This window comes from Engystomops pustulosus, chromosome 1 (genome assembly GCF_040894005.1).
Source record: "Engystomops pustulosus chromosome 1, aEngPut4.maternal, whole genome shotgun sequence".
Classification (NCBI taxonomy): Eukaryota; Metazoa; Chordata; class Amphibia; order Anura; family Leptodactylidae; genus Engystomops; species Engystomops pustulosus.
In genome coordinates this window covers 176,596,743-176,610,934 of record NC_092411.1, presented here as the reverse complement: position 1 = coordinate 176,610,934, position 14,192 = coordinate 176,596,743, and the positions used below count along the sequence as shown (strand labels likewise).

At 38.1% G+C, this 14,192-nt stretch overlaps 1 protein-coding gene across 1 annotated transcript; it reads left to right on the top strand.

Moving 5' to 3' along the window:
- The first annotated feature begins 233 nt into the window (after positions 1 to 233).
- LOC140098158 (kelch-like protein 23) lies at positions 234 to 11,075 on the top strand. The gene is made up of 3 exons (XM_072126586.1): positions 234 to 1,349; positions 2,775 to 3,186; positions 10,690 to 11,075. The coding sequence occupies exons 1-3, from the start codon at positions 464 to 466 to the stop codon at positions 11,006 to 11,008; spliced, it is 1,617 nt and encodes a 538-aa protein (XP_071982687.1). The 5' UTR covers positions 234 to 463; the 3' UTR covers positions 11,009 to 11,075.
- Positions 11,076 to 14,192: the final 3,117 nt, after the last annotated feature.

Sequence of the window (14,192 nt, the reverse complement as noted above, 5' to 3'; positions counted from 1 at the left end):
ACTCTAACTATATACAGAGGGTTTACCATAAATTTCTTTTGTAGGAAAACTCCATCTAAATACAATTGAATATACATTTTCTACTGTAGTTATTTGAGCTCCTTTGCTGAGGTGACTTTAAATGAACCTTCTGGACAGTGAAAGACAGGAGCAGAAGTTAGAAAAGCATGCTATTTATGGAACAGCTGAGCATTCAATATTCAGACTTAGCCACAGACTTAATATGTCTTCAGAATTTACAAGTTGCTGTGTTTTGAAAGCTTCGTTTCTGTACAAGAAAATAGAACATACAGAATGGGAGTCTTTTTCTACAAGCGGACATTGCTGTGGTTTAGAGCACTGAGTTTTGTGTGAGTAGCACGCATGACTTTCAGAACATCATTTCTATTCTTGATGTATAACATTATAGTTATGTTCACTGGTTCTGCTGTTCAGTAGAATGCCATAGACATCATTGTCAAAAATGGAAGAGACTGATGAAGTAATTCTTGAAGTTGATTCTACACTCTTTTATGTGGAGAAATCTGTGTTGGCAGCAGAAAGTTGTTATTTCCAAATAATGTTTTATGGAGGATTTAAAGAGAGGACTTTACATCAGATCCATCTAAATGGGGTAAATAAGGATTGTTTCCATACTCTTCTAGAATTTGTAAAATTGGGCACTATGGAACTCACCCAAAGAAATGTTACAGACCTCCTCGAAACAGCAGATTATTTTGATTTGCGGAAAGCTAAGCAGTTCTGCATTGCATTTTTAGTCAATGAATTAAAAGTGTCCAACTGCTTGGGTATGATGTCCTATGCACAGCAATATGGATATGTAGATCTGTATGAAGTTGCTATCAATGTGGGTATAACCCACTTATGTGAACTTATGAATGTTTATGAAGATGAATTCACTCAGCTGGATAAAGAAAATCTAACAGCGATACTACAAAATGAAGATTTGTATGTGTCAAATGAGGATCTTGTGTTTGAAGCCGTTATGAAATGGGTCATGATTGACACCATGAGAGAGAAGCATTTTGAAGAGTTAGTTGCACTAGTGAGACCTGCTTTCCTCAGCCTTACCTTCCTAGATCTTCTTGTCAAACGAATTCAAAGATCAAAAGCGCAAAATCCCTACTTCAGGCTTTTAGAAACTTTGAATAGCAACATGCCTGTTACATGGTGTACTATGGGTAAAGTGATGTCATCGAGTAGAACATATGAGACCTTGTATGTCCTTGGTGGAAAACATGAAAAAGATGAGCAAGAACTCTATGTTTATCTGCCTAAAACCAATACCTGGAGAGCATGCTCCCCTTTACAACGGAAAAACCTCACTCAGTATGCAGTGGCCACAGTAGGTAACTCTCAAAATATAATTTTCATCATTTATATGACATAGTGAAATTAGTTACAAAATAATAGGTTGGCTATGATTGGGAATGTTAGTAATGCTAATGAGTTTATGATAAATTGAGTTGAACTTCTATTTAACACAAAAATTTATAGCCATTGATTCTCCCTAGTGGAACAGCAATGGCTATAAGTCCTCAAACGTCTGCAATAGGTTCTTAATTGGCCACATGGATAACTCTTATTTCCTGACCCTAGTCAAAAGCCTTTCACTCTGGGTCTCTTCAGTACAGTGTAGGGAACTGGTTTAGCAACCACGTTGAAACAGCACTGGTTGGGAATCTGTTCCTTGTGGAATAGATATAATGGTTTAGCTTTAACCCCGTATCATGTCATTAGGCTATCTCAAAGTCATGCTTGATGGTAGGGGGGCTGCCTAACAAGGTAGCAAAAGAGACATGGTTTTCCTTGTCCCATCCTAGAAAACTTATTTGAATATTTCCCAGAATCCCCTAGTGGAGCATCAATGGCCACACGCCTGCCAGGCGGCCTTGATTGGCAAAGTCTCCTTAAGAGACTTTTTGACAGAAAATAGCTAAAGAAAATCTACAGTAAAAAAAAAAATTAAAAAAAAAATATATATATACAGCTGATGAAATAAATAATGTACAGGTTACCAATATATTTCTAAAGGTACAACTGAGATGGACCCCATACGTGCCCATAAATAAAGTTTTGTGTAGTAAGGAGTAAAAAGATGTTTCAAAATTCTTATATAACCAATACCGTCAATATGTTTCATAACAATAAGGTCTTGAGACTCGGCTTTACCTATGTTAGATGTTTCTTATGTGACACCTTGGTAATGGCACCCATTTTCGGTCATCAGATTCACCAGCTGATATTATTTTTCACTAAGTACCAGGATTGATTTCTAATTACCGGTACATTTCAGCTGTTATTATGAGGTTACATGACTTTTTGCACCTCTCTTTATTTATGTACTTCAATACTTTTTTCTTCAATACTTTGTCATGCCTTATTATTACACCATAATGTATGGCATGATTTCTTTGCCAGCAGAGTGAATGGGTTTTTATCAACATCAAGTGGGAATTTCATGTCAATGGTGCCTTTAGAAATATTATTCACTTATACTTGATGAAATATTTAATATTTATTTTACATACTGTTTGTATAATATATGTATAGATTTAATGATATAAATAAAACACTCGTTACATTTAGTCACTTTAGTGATATAGAAGCAGAATGGGATAAAAAAAACAATAACACACTAATTACCAGTCTGCCAATGTAATAATTATAATAATAATTCCTTTATTTATATAGTGCACAAATATTACCTAACTGAATGCTTTTAATTTACCTATGCTAATGATTATTTTTTCTTGTACGCTGCATGATTACAGGGAACTTGGTGATTGTGACTGGTGGATATTTCCGTGGAGATTTTGTATGGTACAGCATAGACTGGGTCCTCATTTATGATTCTCTTGGTAACTGTTGGAGAGATGGGCCACCAATGAAGATTTCCCGAAACAGCCATTGTGCTGTGGGAATAGGACTGCATCTCTATGTCATTGGTGGTACCACAGATGAAGGTGTCGTTGCAGATGTAGAGAGGCTGGATTTAGCAGAGATGACATGGGAGAGTCAGCACCCTCTCATTAGACCTGTTGAAAGAGCAGCAGCTGTCAGCACTGATTACAAACTGTATGTCATATGTGGCCGTGATGAGAATGGTGATGTCTATAGCGGGATACAAATGCTGAATACACACACCGATATGTGGGACGTAATAACTTACTCTCCTATGCCCAGGTACAGTAAAGATGTCTTATAATTCATGTCTTAATACATTTTAAAAGATTTGATAAAGTATGTCCTCTATTATAACATATTGTTCACTTTGCATTATTTTGCCTGTACAAAGCCAGTCACAACTAAAAGACACTCAGTTCTAGGGGAGATTTATCAGAAGTGTTTGAGAGCAGAACTGTTCTATTTGCCCATGGCAACCAATCAGAGTTCAGCTTTCATTTTCCCACAGCTCTTTATAAAAACTAAAGCTAGAACAGTTCTGCACTTAGACACTTCTGATAGATCTCCCCCAACTGTGCACTTCTGCTTATACAGACGGTCCCATACCTAAGGAAACCCGACTTACAGACAACCCCTAGTTAAAGACGGACCCCTCTGCCCACTGTGACCTCTGGGGAAGCTCTCTGGGTGGTTTAGTATAGTCCGAGACTGCAATAATCAGCTATACGGTGTATTTAATGAATCTTTATTGAAAATCCCTGGACCCATTACAGCAAAAAAAAGTTGAAACTCCAATTGTCAATGGGGCAAAGAACATTTTTTTTGTTTACAGCTACAATTATAAAATATACAGAATACAAATTCAATTTAAGAACAAACCTATGGAACTTATCTTGTACGTAACCCAGGGACTGCCTGTACACTGTGGGGATTGGAGGGGGGTTGTCATACTATGGCATGTCAGAAGGTTTTCTATCAGTTAACATTTTTGTTGCAAAATATAATAAGAACGGTAAACTATGATTGCCCTAGGTTGCCCTAGGCAAGAGAGTATAATTAGAATATAGCAGTCTTAGAACATACACTGCCAGTAGCACAGTAATGGACTCACAAATTCACCAGCACACACAAATAGAATTATAAATTATGGTGAGGGCATATAAAAAATAACTTTTAATAAATATAAGTTAAAAGAATACAAAACATAAACCACCAAGTTACTCTCTGCATCAAACGTCATCACAGTATGACAAAATGACTAGTAGGGTAGTAAATGCATACACAGAATTATGGAAAAATACACAAAATTGTGTTTTTTTACTTTAATGTCTACTCCCATATGTTAAATAAATCTGTTTGCCTAGGGAATATAAATTATGGTGAGGGCATATAAAATATAACTTTTAATAATTATAAGTTAAAACAAAACATTAACCACCAAGTTACTCTCTGCACCAAACTACATGACAAATGACTAGTAAGGTAGTAAATGCATACACAGAATTATACAACAGATAGTGACTCTATTGATTACATCAGTGCAGCATAAAAAATATTCAGATCTCACGCATCTTGCGAGTTCTTGTGAGGGAGGCTGGGGTTGTAGGTACATCTAGGTCAAGAAAAAGATAGAAGCACTGCCCCTAGTATGCCCTAACTCAGCTCACCCTCATGCCCCAAACATAGCTCCCGTCCTGACAAGGAAGGTCTCAGGTTATCCCTATTCACAGGAATACCCAAGTACACCCTATTAGTCAAAATATACCGTGTTCCCGACGCGTTTCCAGTACCACATTTAGTGGTACTTTCATCAGGGGAATCAGATCCAAATAAACATTGACGCTGCAAGTAACTGACAGTGGTTGGTGGAGTGGATAAACAGTGGTAAGAGCCACTCCCGTAACAGCAATATTGTCTTCTACTGAAACTATTTAAAGGGTACAGGCCAAAAGTAACTTCCTGTCAAACCCGGGTTTCAGTTACCCTAATGTTTAATGCACATGTCTGGTGTTTAATTCGATAAGAGATTCCAGTGATCAAGCCAATACTATATGTAACCCGCTTCCAAAAGGCAGAACTCATAACTCTGAAGGTAAACTCAGCAATTACTACACTAAAAAAGAGCTAATAAAGCCACCTGTGTGTGAAATTGCCATTTAGCACGTGTATCCATGGCGAAGAAGACGTCGGTATCCTACTTTCGGTCATTCCCATACATCACTTCCAAGGCAATAAACCGCATCATTAATCTGTGTAGCCCATGGATACATAAAGGCAGAGCAGAGGCGTGGTTTTGCAGCCAGTTTCGCCATGCCAACCAAACAAACACCTCTCTTGCTCATAGGAGAGGGGAATCAGCAACAGTGGCCGCAATAAATGAACCCCAAAAGAAAAAGTCACCCATGTCTCACTTATTGTCTGAAGTATTTTAATAGATCACCGCTGGATCAGGGAAAAATCTTGATACTAGATTGGATTACCAGTGGGATCTAATGTAAACTCATCAGATATCAACAAGTATATTAACCAGTGACCCATGGAACTGACCATATAAAAAGAACACTCAGTTGAAGTTGTTTACAGGTTGGTTGAAGGTCAGATATATCCAGATAGAAAACTAAACACATTGCCACCAAAAAATCCTTCTGAAAATATAAATGGACAAACAAATAGGGTAGTTGCATCCTCCATTAAGGGTGTCCTAGAATTATAAGTACAACAGTAGATTTATATAGCACTACAAAAAACACATCTCGCCATATGTTGACATTATGAAATATTCTGTTCCACAGTAGAACACTTACAAACTCATATGAATGATGCAAAAGATAAATTCTCATTCAAACCCTTAGGAGATACCGTGTCACACCTAAATATCCAATATCAAGAAATGCTAACACATTTTCATGAATCTCAAAAGTGAAACGTAACCCAACGCTGTTCGGTTTAGTGATGTGACAAATTCTCCAAATTCATGTTTAGGTCTACTCCAGACAACAAATATGTTGCCTATGTACCTAAGCCATATTTCTATGCCTTGTTATCTCCAAACACCATAGTTTCTTCCCAACCAGTCCAGGAGCAACTTGTAGTAGGTGGGTGCACATGCCCACCCCATCGCTGTGCCCCTCAGCTGGCAGTAGATCCTCTCAAAGTGAAAAAATTTGAGGCTTAGAGAAAACTCCAGAAGACATAGAATTAAATCATTGTGGGATCAGTACTGTGTACCACACATCTTCAGAAAATGGGCAGTTGCTCTTTTTTTCCGGAATCATGAGAAATGGAGGAATACAATGCTTCAATAGCTATGCTTGGTAGGTAACAATCGGCTTATGTCGTCCAACCTCTTTAGTAAATCCAAAGTGTCCTTCGTATATGAAGGTAAGGACCGCACAAACTCTCTCAGGATTTGATCAAGATACATACCAATATTTTGTATTAGGCTATCTATCCATGAGACTATAGGTTTCCGCTTCAGTGGTTGAATGTCCTTATGTATTTTGGGCAGTCTGTAAAAGGTTGCCACCTTTGGATACTTAGGTAGCAAAAACTTGTGTTCACTCTCACTTAATAATTCCTGATCCTTTGCGGTATCCACAATCCGTTTGAGTTCACTATAAAAAGTGGACAGTGGGTTTGATGAGAGTATAACGTATGATTCCCTGTAGATTTAAACACATGTGCCTGTTATCTGTTGCGTTCATCAAATACAACCCCCCCCCCCCATCCCCCCCATGGTTTAATAGTATCACATTTATCTTTTTCCAAAGCGGTAAAGACTAAATTTTCTTGCCTACTCAAATTTGATGGAAGCCTCGGAGATATATACTGGCATAGTTCCTCACTAACAATATTGAGGAATATGTCAATAAGCGATTTGTTGCCCAATGGAGATGTCTGAGTGTTCTTATTTCTCAGTTTAGTAAATGCACCTTTACCTATATGTGAGCTCTCGTCACATCAGCTAACAAATCAATGGGAATACCAAGTTCCTTACTTTTTTTGAGATCTTTTTACTTATGAAATTTGTGCCACTTTAGTTTGCGGACAAATAGATGGAGGTCTTTTACAACCTCAAATGATAGGCCCTTGCTCAAGAGGCACTTCTCTGCTGAATCTAAAGATTTCATTGAAAGGATTACTATCTGGGTTGTGCCGCAGGTATGTGTTGCTGGGGGGGGGGGGGTGATGGTGGTTGATGTAAGTGGGTAATGTTGTTCTAAACGTACATCACCTGTAGGTGTCTGAGGGTTATTCTTGTAACCACGCCCCCTACCTCTCCCTTTTTTATTTTTATGCTGAGTTTTCTTTGGTTCAGCATCAGAAGCATCATCCTCCATAGATAACCCCTCAGTATCTGTATCACGCCTTTGATTGCTTCCATGATAGGCACGATTTTGTTTAAAATCAAGTACATATTTGAGAAATTGTTTATGCTTTCATTCCTTTAGGTGATATTGGAAGCGTTCAATGGAGTTCTGAAGCCGATTTTCTTTGTTTTTGCCAGCTTAACCACACCTCCGCACTGCCTTTGTGTATCCATGGGCACACCCGAAGACGTATCAGAACGATCGTCCAACCGGAAGTAGGACACCAGCGTCTTCTGCGCCATGGATACACGTGCTAAATGGCAATTTCACACACAGGTGGGTTTATTAGCAGCTTTTGAGTGTAGTAATTGCTGAGTGTACCTTCAGAGTTATGAGTTCTGCCTTTTGGAAGCGGGTTACATATAGTATTGGCTTGATCACTGGAATCTCTTATTGAATTAAACACCAGACATGTGCATTAACCAATAGGGTAACTGAAACCCGGGTTTGACAGGAAGTTACTTTTGGCCTGTACTCTTTAAATAGTTTTAGTAGAAGACAATATTGCTGTTACAGGAGTGGCTCTTACCACTGCTTATCCACTCCACCAACCACTGTCAGTTACTTGCGGCGTCAATGTTATTTGGATCTGATTCCCCTGATGAAAGTCCCACTAAATGTGGTACTGGAAACGCGTCGGGGACACTGTATATTTTGACTAATAGGGTGTACTAGGGTATTCCTGTGAATAGGGATAACCTGAGACCTTCCTTGTCAGGACGGGAGCTATGTTTGGGGCATGAGGGTGAGCTGAGTTAGGGCATACTAGGGGCAGTGCTTCTATCTTTTTCCTGGCCTAGATGTACCTACAACCCGAGCCTCCCTCACAAGAACTCGCAAGATGCGTGAGATCTGAACATTTTTTATGCTGCACTGATGTAATCAATAGAGTCACTATCTGTTGTATAATTCTGTGTATGCATTTACTACCCTACTAGTCATTTGTCATGTAGTTTGGTGCAGAGAGTAGCTTGGTGGGTAATGTTTTGTTTTAACTTATATTTATTAAAAGTTATATTTTATATGCCCTCACCATAATTTATATTCCCTAGGCCAGTGGTGGCGAACCTATGGCACGGGTGCCAGAGGTGGCACTCAGAGCCCTTTCTGTGGGCACCCAGGCCTTCACCCCATACAGAGTTTACCAGCTAGGACTCAAGGCTTTCTCCTGTGATACAATACAGCCCAGGACGTGCCAAGCTCAGTGCTATTTTAAAGTGACATCCTTGGCTGCCAAGACTACAATGCATTGTCATTGGAGCACCTGCTCTGGGTCTCCTGATTCTTCCTCTTTAGGGCATCCAGGAGGGAAGCTACAGTCCAAATTTCTCCATCATCTATCTATTGTATTGGTGAACTCTGTCTTCAAAAGGTTCGCCATCACTGCCCTAGGCAAACAGATTTATTTAACATATGGGAGTAGACATTAAAGTAAAAAAACACAATTTTGTGTATTTTTCCATAAAATAAAAAGAATAAGGCATTATAAGGCTACATACACATGTTCTCAGCAGCAGATGTGCGCCGTGAGCCTCAAGCTAGGTGTAGATGGGAGGAATGAGCTCACCTTTTCTCTCCATAGGAAGTTGAGTAGCTGCATAGCAAAGCCAGGCAGGAATAGGATGTGCACTATTTTTTGCAGCTCGGACACAGTGTGGTAAGACACAATGGGACAAATGTACCAAACTTTTGACTTGCCTTTTTCATTAATTTTTGAGACTTTTCATGGTGCCTGTGCTCATTTGCCATTTTATTGTTCTGCTTCTTAGACAGTCTCTCTTCAAAGTTCGCCATTGTCTAGTTTTCTGCAGTGTTCCCTGAGTTATCACCTGAATCCAGATGTGAACGTTTTCTTGGAGACTTTTGGAGACTTTTTGAAACTTTTAAAACGTCACAAATTCACTAAAGACCAAACTCCACATGTATCAAAAAGGAAAAGCTGCAAAGATACACCAGACCAGCAGAGAAGAAAAGTCTTAAAAAACAGACGGATAAAGCCAGACTTATGATACATGTGCTCCAATGTGCTCACTGCCATCTTTGCCGCTTGCTCATGGCCGCTACTTGCAGACATGTGCATTCACCCTAAAATTGCATTACTTTATTACTTGAAGCTTTTTCAGTAGTAATCAGCAAATCAAAGGAAACGACACAAAAAATATTTTTTTGATAATCAGTATGCCACAGATAAAAGGTACCATATTTATCATCCATCATCAGACACAATAATTGATCTAGTGCAGCAGAGAACTGTCTAGTTCCACTCTGAACTGCTCTAAAGACCAACACATTAATACATTTCCCCCATTGAGTTTTGTTATGGGATGACATACATTTGGGATCCTCTCAAAAAGTAACTTAACAATTGGTACAAGGTATATTACATCTGAAAAAAATGGTATGCACGCCTAAAAGAAAAGTGTTTATTTTTGATGGAAAACTCTGTCAGATAAACAGAGCTGGCCCCATTGTTGGAAGGCTTTTACATCTACAGAACAACACATGTAATCTGGACTACTATAGCTGTTACAAAGATATTGAAGAACAATGAAGATGAAAACATTTTAATGGAGCAAAAGTTGCAAAGTTGTTGAGGCATGGGCACTACCATATTGGCTTTGATTCTCCCTGTGAAGTCATCAGGAAGTGACAATCAGTTGCCAGCCAGTTGCCAGGCATGAAAGCCATGCCATCTTTAGAACACTTTGTCATTGCTGAAGATCTTTTACAGACCAGTGGCACACTTTTACAGACCTATATAAAATTCTGCCTACACTGAAATATAGTATTGCAGTATATGGTAGTAACAATACCTGTGGTTAAAGTACCCTAGAGGGTCTAAAAAATGTAAAACAACATTTTAAAAAAGTTAAAAAAAATAAAACAAACAAAATCAGAAACATGTTTGGCATTGCTGTGTCCTAAAAGTCCTGATCAAAATATACCTGGCGTTTAACCCTGTAACATAAAATAGCACCAAATGCCACTTTTTCGTAATTTTGCAACACATAAAAAGGGATCAAAAGGTCTCCTGTACAGCTCTTCTCTGTCATATTAAAGTTGAGGTCCAGGATTAAATATTTTATTGCCATTACCAAAGAAGGGTTAAAAAAAAAGTACTTATGCCAGCTGAGGTCAGTGAAGGAAGCAGCAGGAGTTAAAGGGATTTTACCACTAGAGCATTTGTCTACAGACAGCAGTAAATACTACCCAGAACATTTTTTGATGTGGGACAATGATATCGCACAACACAATATATATGTGTATTTGAATTGTCCTGAAGAACCATGGCTATTTACTTACCATTAATGAATGTTATTAAATTTGAATTGAAATAATACTATGTTCATTATACAGACACACACATATATCACTGCTAATAAGCAAATTTAAAAAAATACATGTTTTGCAGGTATGACCTGTGTGCTACTGTTCTTAATGGAATCTTATATACCATTGGTGGAAAGGCTCTACGCTTTGACTTTCGCACTGCATCGTGGACAGTAATTGAAGAAGAATGCTTTAACCGCAAGTTTTTTATGGGATGCTGTTCTGCAAATGGGCGTATTTATTTACTTGGCCAGAGAAGAGCTAGTATAACTCATGATATTCCCAATGTTGTCTTGTTTGATCCATACCTGGATGTTTGTCAAGTTACAGATGTAAGGCTCCCTTGTCCATTGCCCATAAGAGGCTGTGTAAGCATGAGACGCTGTGATGTTTGGCCTTAAAGAAAGGCAATCTATTATACTTTATATCATCAATCAATAAAGTATTGTGTTATGTATTTCAAACAACAGAAGTGCCAAAGAAAAATAAAAGGTCACTTTGTAATATATCTTCTCGCAAACTGCTATTATTATCCTCCTTCCTTCTTTCTGCTTTTCGTTCTGAAATGTCCTGCTAGGAACAATCTATACTCGCTGAGGTGATAGATAACACGAAAGTTCTATGGATATGGAGGTAAGTCAAGAAATGCCTAGAAACAGAATTCGGTCTCAGGCACATGCCTGTTGTTTAGATCCATGTACAAATTATAGAGTAGGTGCTATTACTGTCCACCTTTGACTTCAGCAATGTGACCGATGCCAATGACATTTCCCTATTTGTCCTCTACAAAGTGCACATGTTAGTGTACAGAAGGCCATATCACTTATGAACACACTTGACAATGCAGTTTGTTTATAGGTGAGGTAGATATCAGGTGTTGTTATAGACTTGCACTAGCACATACTGCATGTGAACAGCAACGCTTCTTGTACAGGGAAAAGAAATTCCATTTCCAGCCGTGTCCAAGGCAACTCCAACTTTATTCAGGCATAATGTTAAAATACAAGTGCATTATTGGCCAACACATTTCAAACGGTAACCCTGTGTCATGGCTAACATGAGATTAAATACTGTGGATATTTAAGAACAAACACATGAGAGAAGACACTCCCCAAATTGATGACGCATCAGTTCGTTGCTTCCAGAATCCTCGGTGCATATAGACAACGGGGAGTCGATATGAGTTAGCAAAAAATAGAAATGAATACTTATAGGATTTTTTACTTAGTACCTGCGCTGACAGAGTGGTGTGTAATGTGTAGTATACGAATTTTGAGTGAAAGAGAGCCTAATATATCGTAATGAGAGTGTTTGGTTCATGCAGTGGACTAACCTCGATTCGGCGGCGCTTTCCAAATATCAGAATGTTGTTCAAAACTTGCTTTTTGTTATATTCCTATTGCGGCAACCTTCTATGCATGGACCGATGACATTAATGATATAGATGATGGCTTTTCACTGCTAAACGCTCCAACTTCTCTAAAATCCACGTGGTAACAGATCAGTATACAGAGCCCCGGCCGGCGGCTCCACTGAATCTGTTTAAACGGAGGTACTGGTGACGTCACCTTCAGTACGGATAGTCGAGTTGGACAAACTTGAAAATCCACCGACGCGTTGTCGAGAGCTGCGGCTCTCTTCCTCAGGGCTGGATTCCCAGTTGTGTTCAATGGAGATATATATAGACTCCGTACGTATAATGTGACTCCGTTACTTTGGAAGCCAATATTGTTTCCATATTTGTGGTTACTTGGAGTGTTCTATTCTGTTCAAAATTGAGCGTAGTATTGCTTGTCGTTTGGTGGATAAATGGTTAAATATTGCTAAAAAAGTTTTTTAATTGTTTCTTTATTTCATACATAAAAAATGGTAAAAAATATATAAGTGTATAAATATGTAAACTTATAAGTATTTTTTTACTACTATTATAGCAATATGTGTGTAGTGCATGAATTTTGCACCATCAGTATATTGCTTCTTTATTGAGTGGATCATGTGTTAATATAAAAATAAGTAGTGTAATCTACTGAGTTGATAAAAAAGTAAAAAATCTGTTAGATTTTTTTAGTTTTTTTTTTAGTTTAAAAAGCAAATAGTTCAATTTCACTATTCAATCCCTTGGGAATTAGAGTATCCAGCTCAAAAATCCATCGGCTTTTGGCCCTTGACATATATTTTATATAGTTTCCCCCTCTCCAGTTGGGTTTCACCTGTTCTATTCCAAATATATTAGTTCCTTTTACTTGTCCATTATGTTTTTCTTTATAATGTCTGGATAGAGGGTGACCCTCATAACCCTTTTCTATATTTCTTAAGTGTTCTTTAATTCTCACTATCAATTTCCTTTTTGTGCGACCAATGTATTTTTTTGTGCATGGACATTGTATGCAATAAATGACTCCTTTTGTGTGGCAGCTGATATTTTGTTTAATAGTATATAAAGTACTATCCCCAAATGTATATTTAGCTGACCGAGCTTGAGTTTCTTTGCACATTTTACAGTTTCGACATGGATAGAAGCCTGATTTTTTAAAAAAATTTTGTTTATTGTTGTTATGACTTTCTCCTTTTCTAATGACTTTTTTCTCCCTGTTTTGTTTTGTCGGTGCTATTAGGTTTCCTAGATTTTGCGCTCTTTTAAATACAAATTTGGGATTTTTTGGGAGAGATTCTCCAATAATTTTATCTTGTGTTAAGATGCTCCAATGTTTTTGAATGATACGTTTAAATATGAAGTGATCCTTCGAATATTGAGTAATTATTGGGATTTTTGAAATGGTATTCATTATGTTTGAAGAGGCTTCTGTTGTTTCTTTTCGGTTGGTTATTAGTGGTTCTCTAGAAGTACTAGCTATTTCTAATTTTGTTATCCTTATGTGGTCTTTCTGGTACCCCTTTTGAATGAATTTGTCTTCCAACTTGTTGGCTTCTTTAAAATAATCTTCCATGTCTGTACAGTTTCTACGATGACGGAGAAACTGGCTTTTAGGGATGTTATTTAACCACATAGGTAGATGACAACTATTTCTTAAAATGAGACTATTACTATTCAAAAAATGGATCTCCACCAAACGAAAATCAATACTACGCTCAATTTTGAACAGAATAGAACACTCCAAGTAACCACAAATATGGAAACAATATTGGCTTCCAAAGTAACGGAGTCACATTATACGTACGGAGTCTATATATATCTCCATTGAACACAACTGGGAATCCAGCCCTGAGGAAGAGAGCCGCAGCTCTCGACAACACGTCGTGGATTTTCAAGTTTGTCCAATTCGACTATCCGTACTGAAGGTGACGTCACCAGTACCTCCGTTTAAACAGATTCAGTGGAGCCGCCGGCCGGGGCTCTGTATACTGATCTGTTACCACATGGATTTTAGAGAAGTTGGAGCGTTTAGCAGTGAAAAGCCATCACCTATATCATTAACGTCATCGGTCCATGCATAGAAGGTTGCCGCAATAGGAATATAACAAAAAGCAAGTTTTGAACAACATTCCGATATTTGGAAAGCGCCGCCGAATCGAGGTTAGTCCGCTGCATGAACCAAACACTCTCATTACGATATATTAGGCTCT

Excerpts from the sequence above, each read along its gene's own strand:
- LOC140098158 (XM_072126586.1), top strand. The coding sequence starts at position 464 with ATGGAAGAGACTGATGAAGTAATTCTTGAAGTTGATTCTACACTCTTT. Across the intron at positions 1,350-2,774 it reads GTATGCAGTGGCCACAGTAG|GGAACTTGGTGATTGTGACT; the intron begins GTAACTCTCAAA and ends GCATGATTACAG. Across the intron at positions 3,187-10,689 it reads ACTTACTCTCCTATGCCCAG|GTATGACCTGTGTGCTACTG; the intron begins GTACAGTAAAGA and ends CATGTTTTGCAG.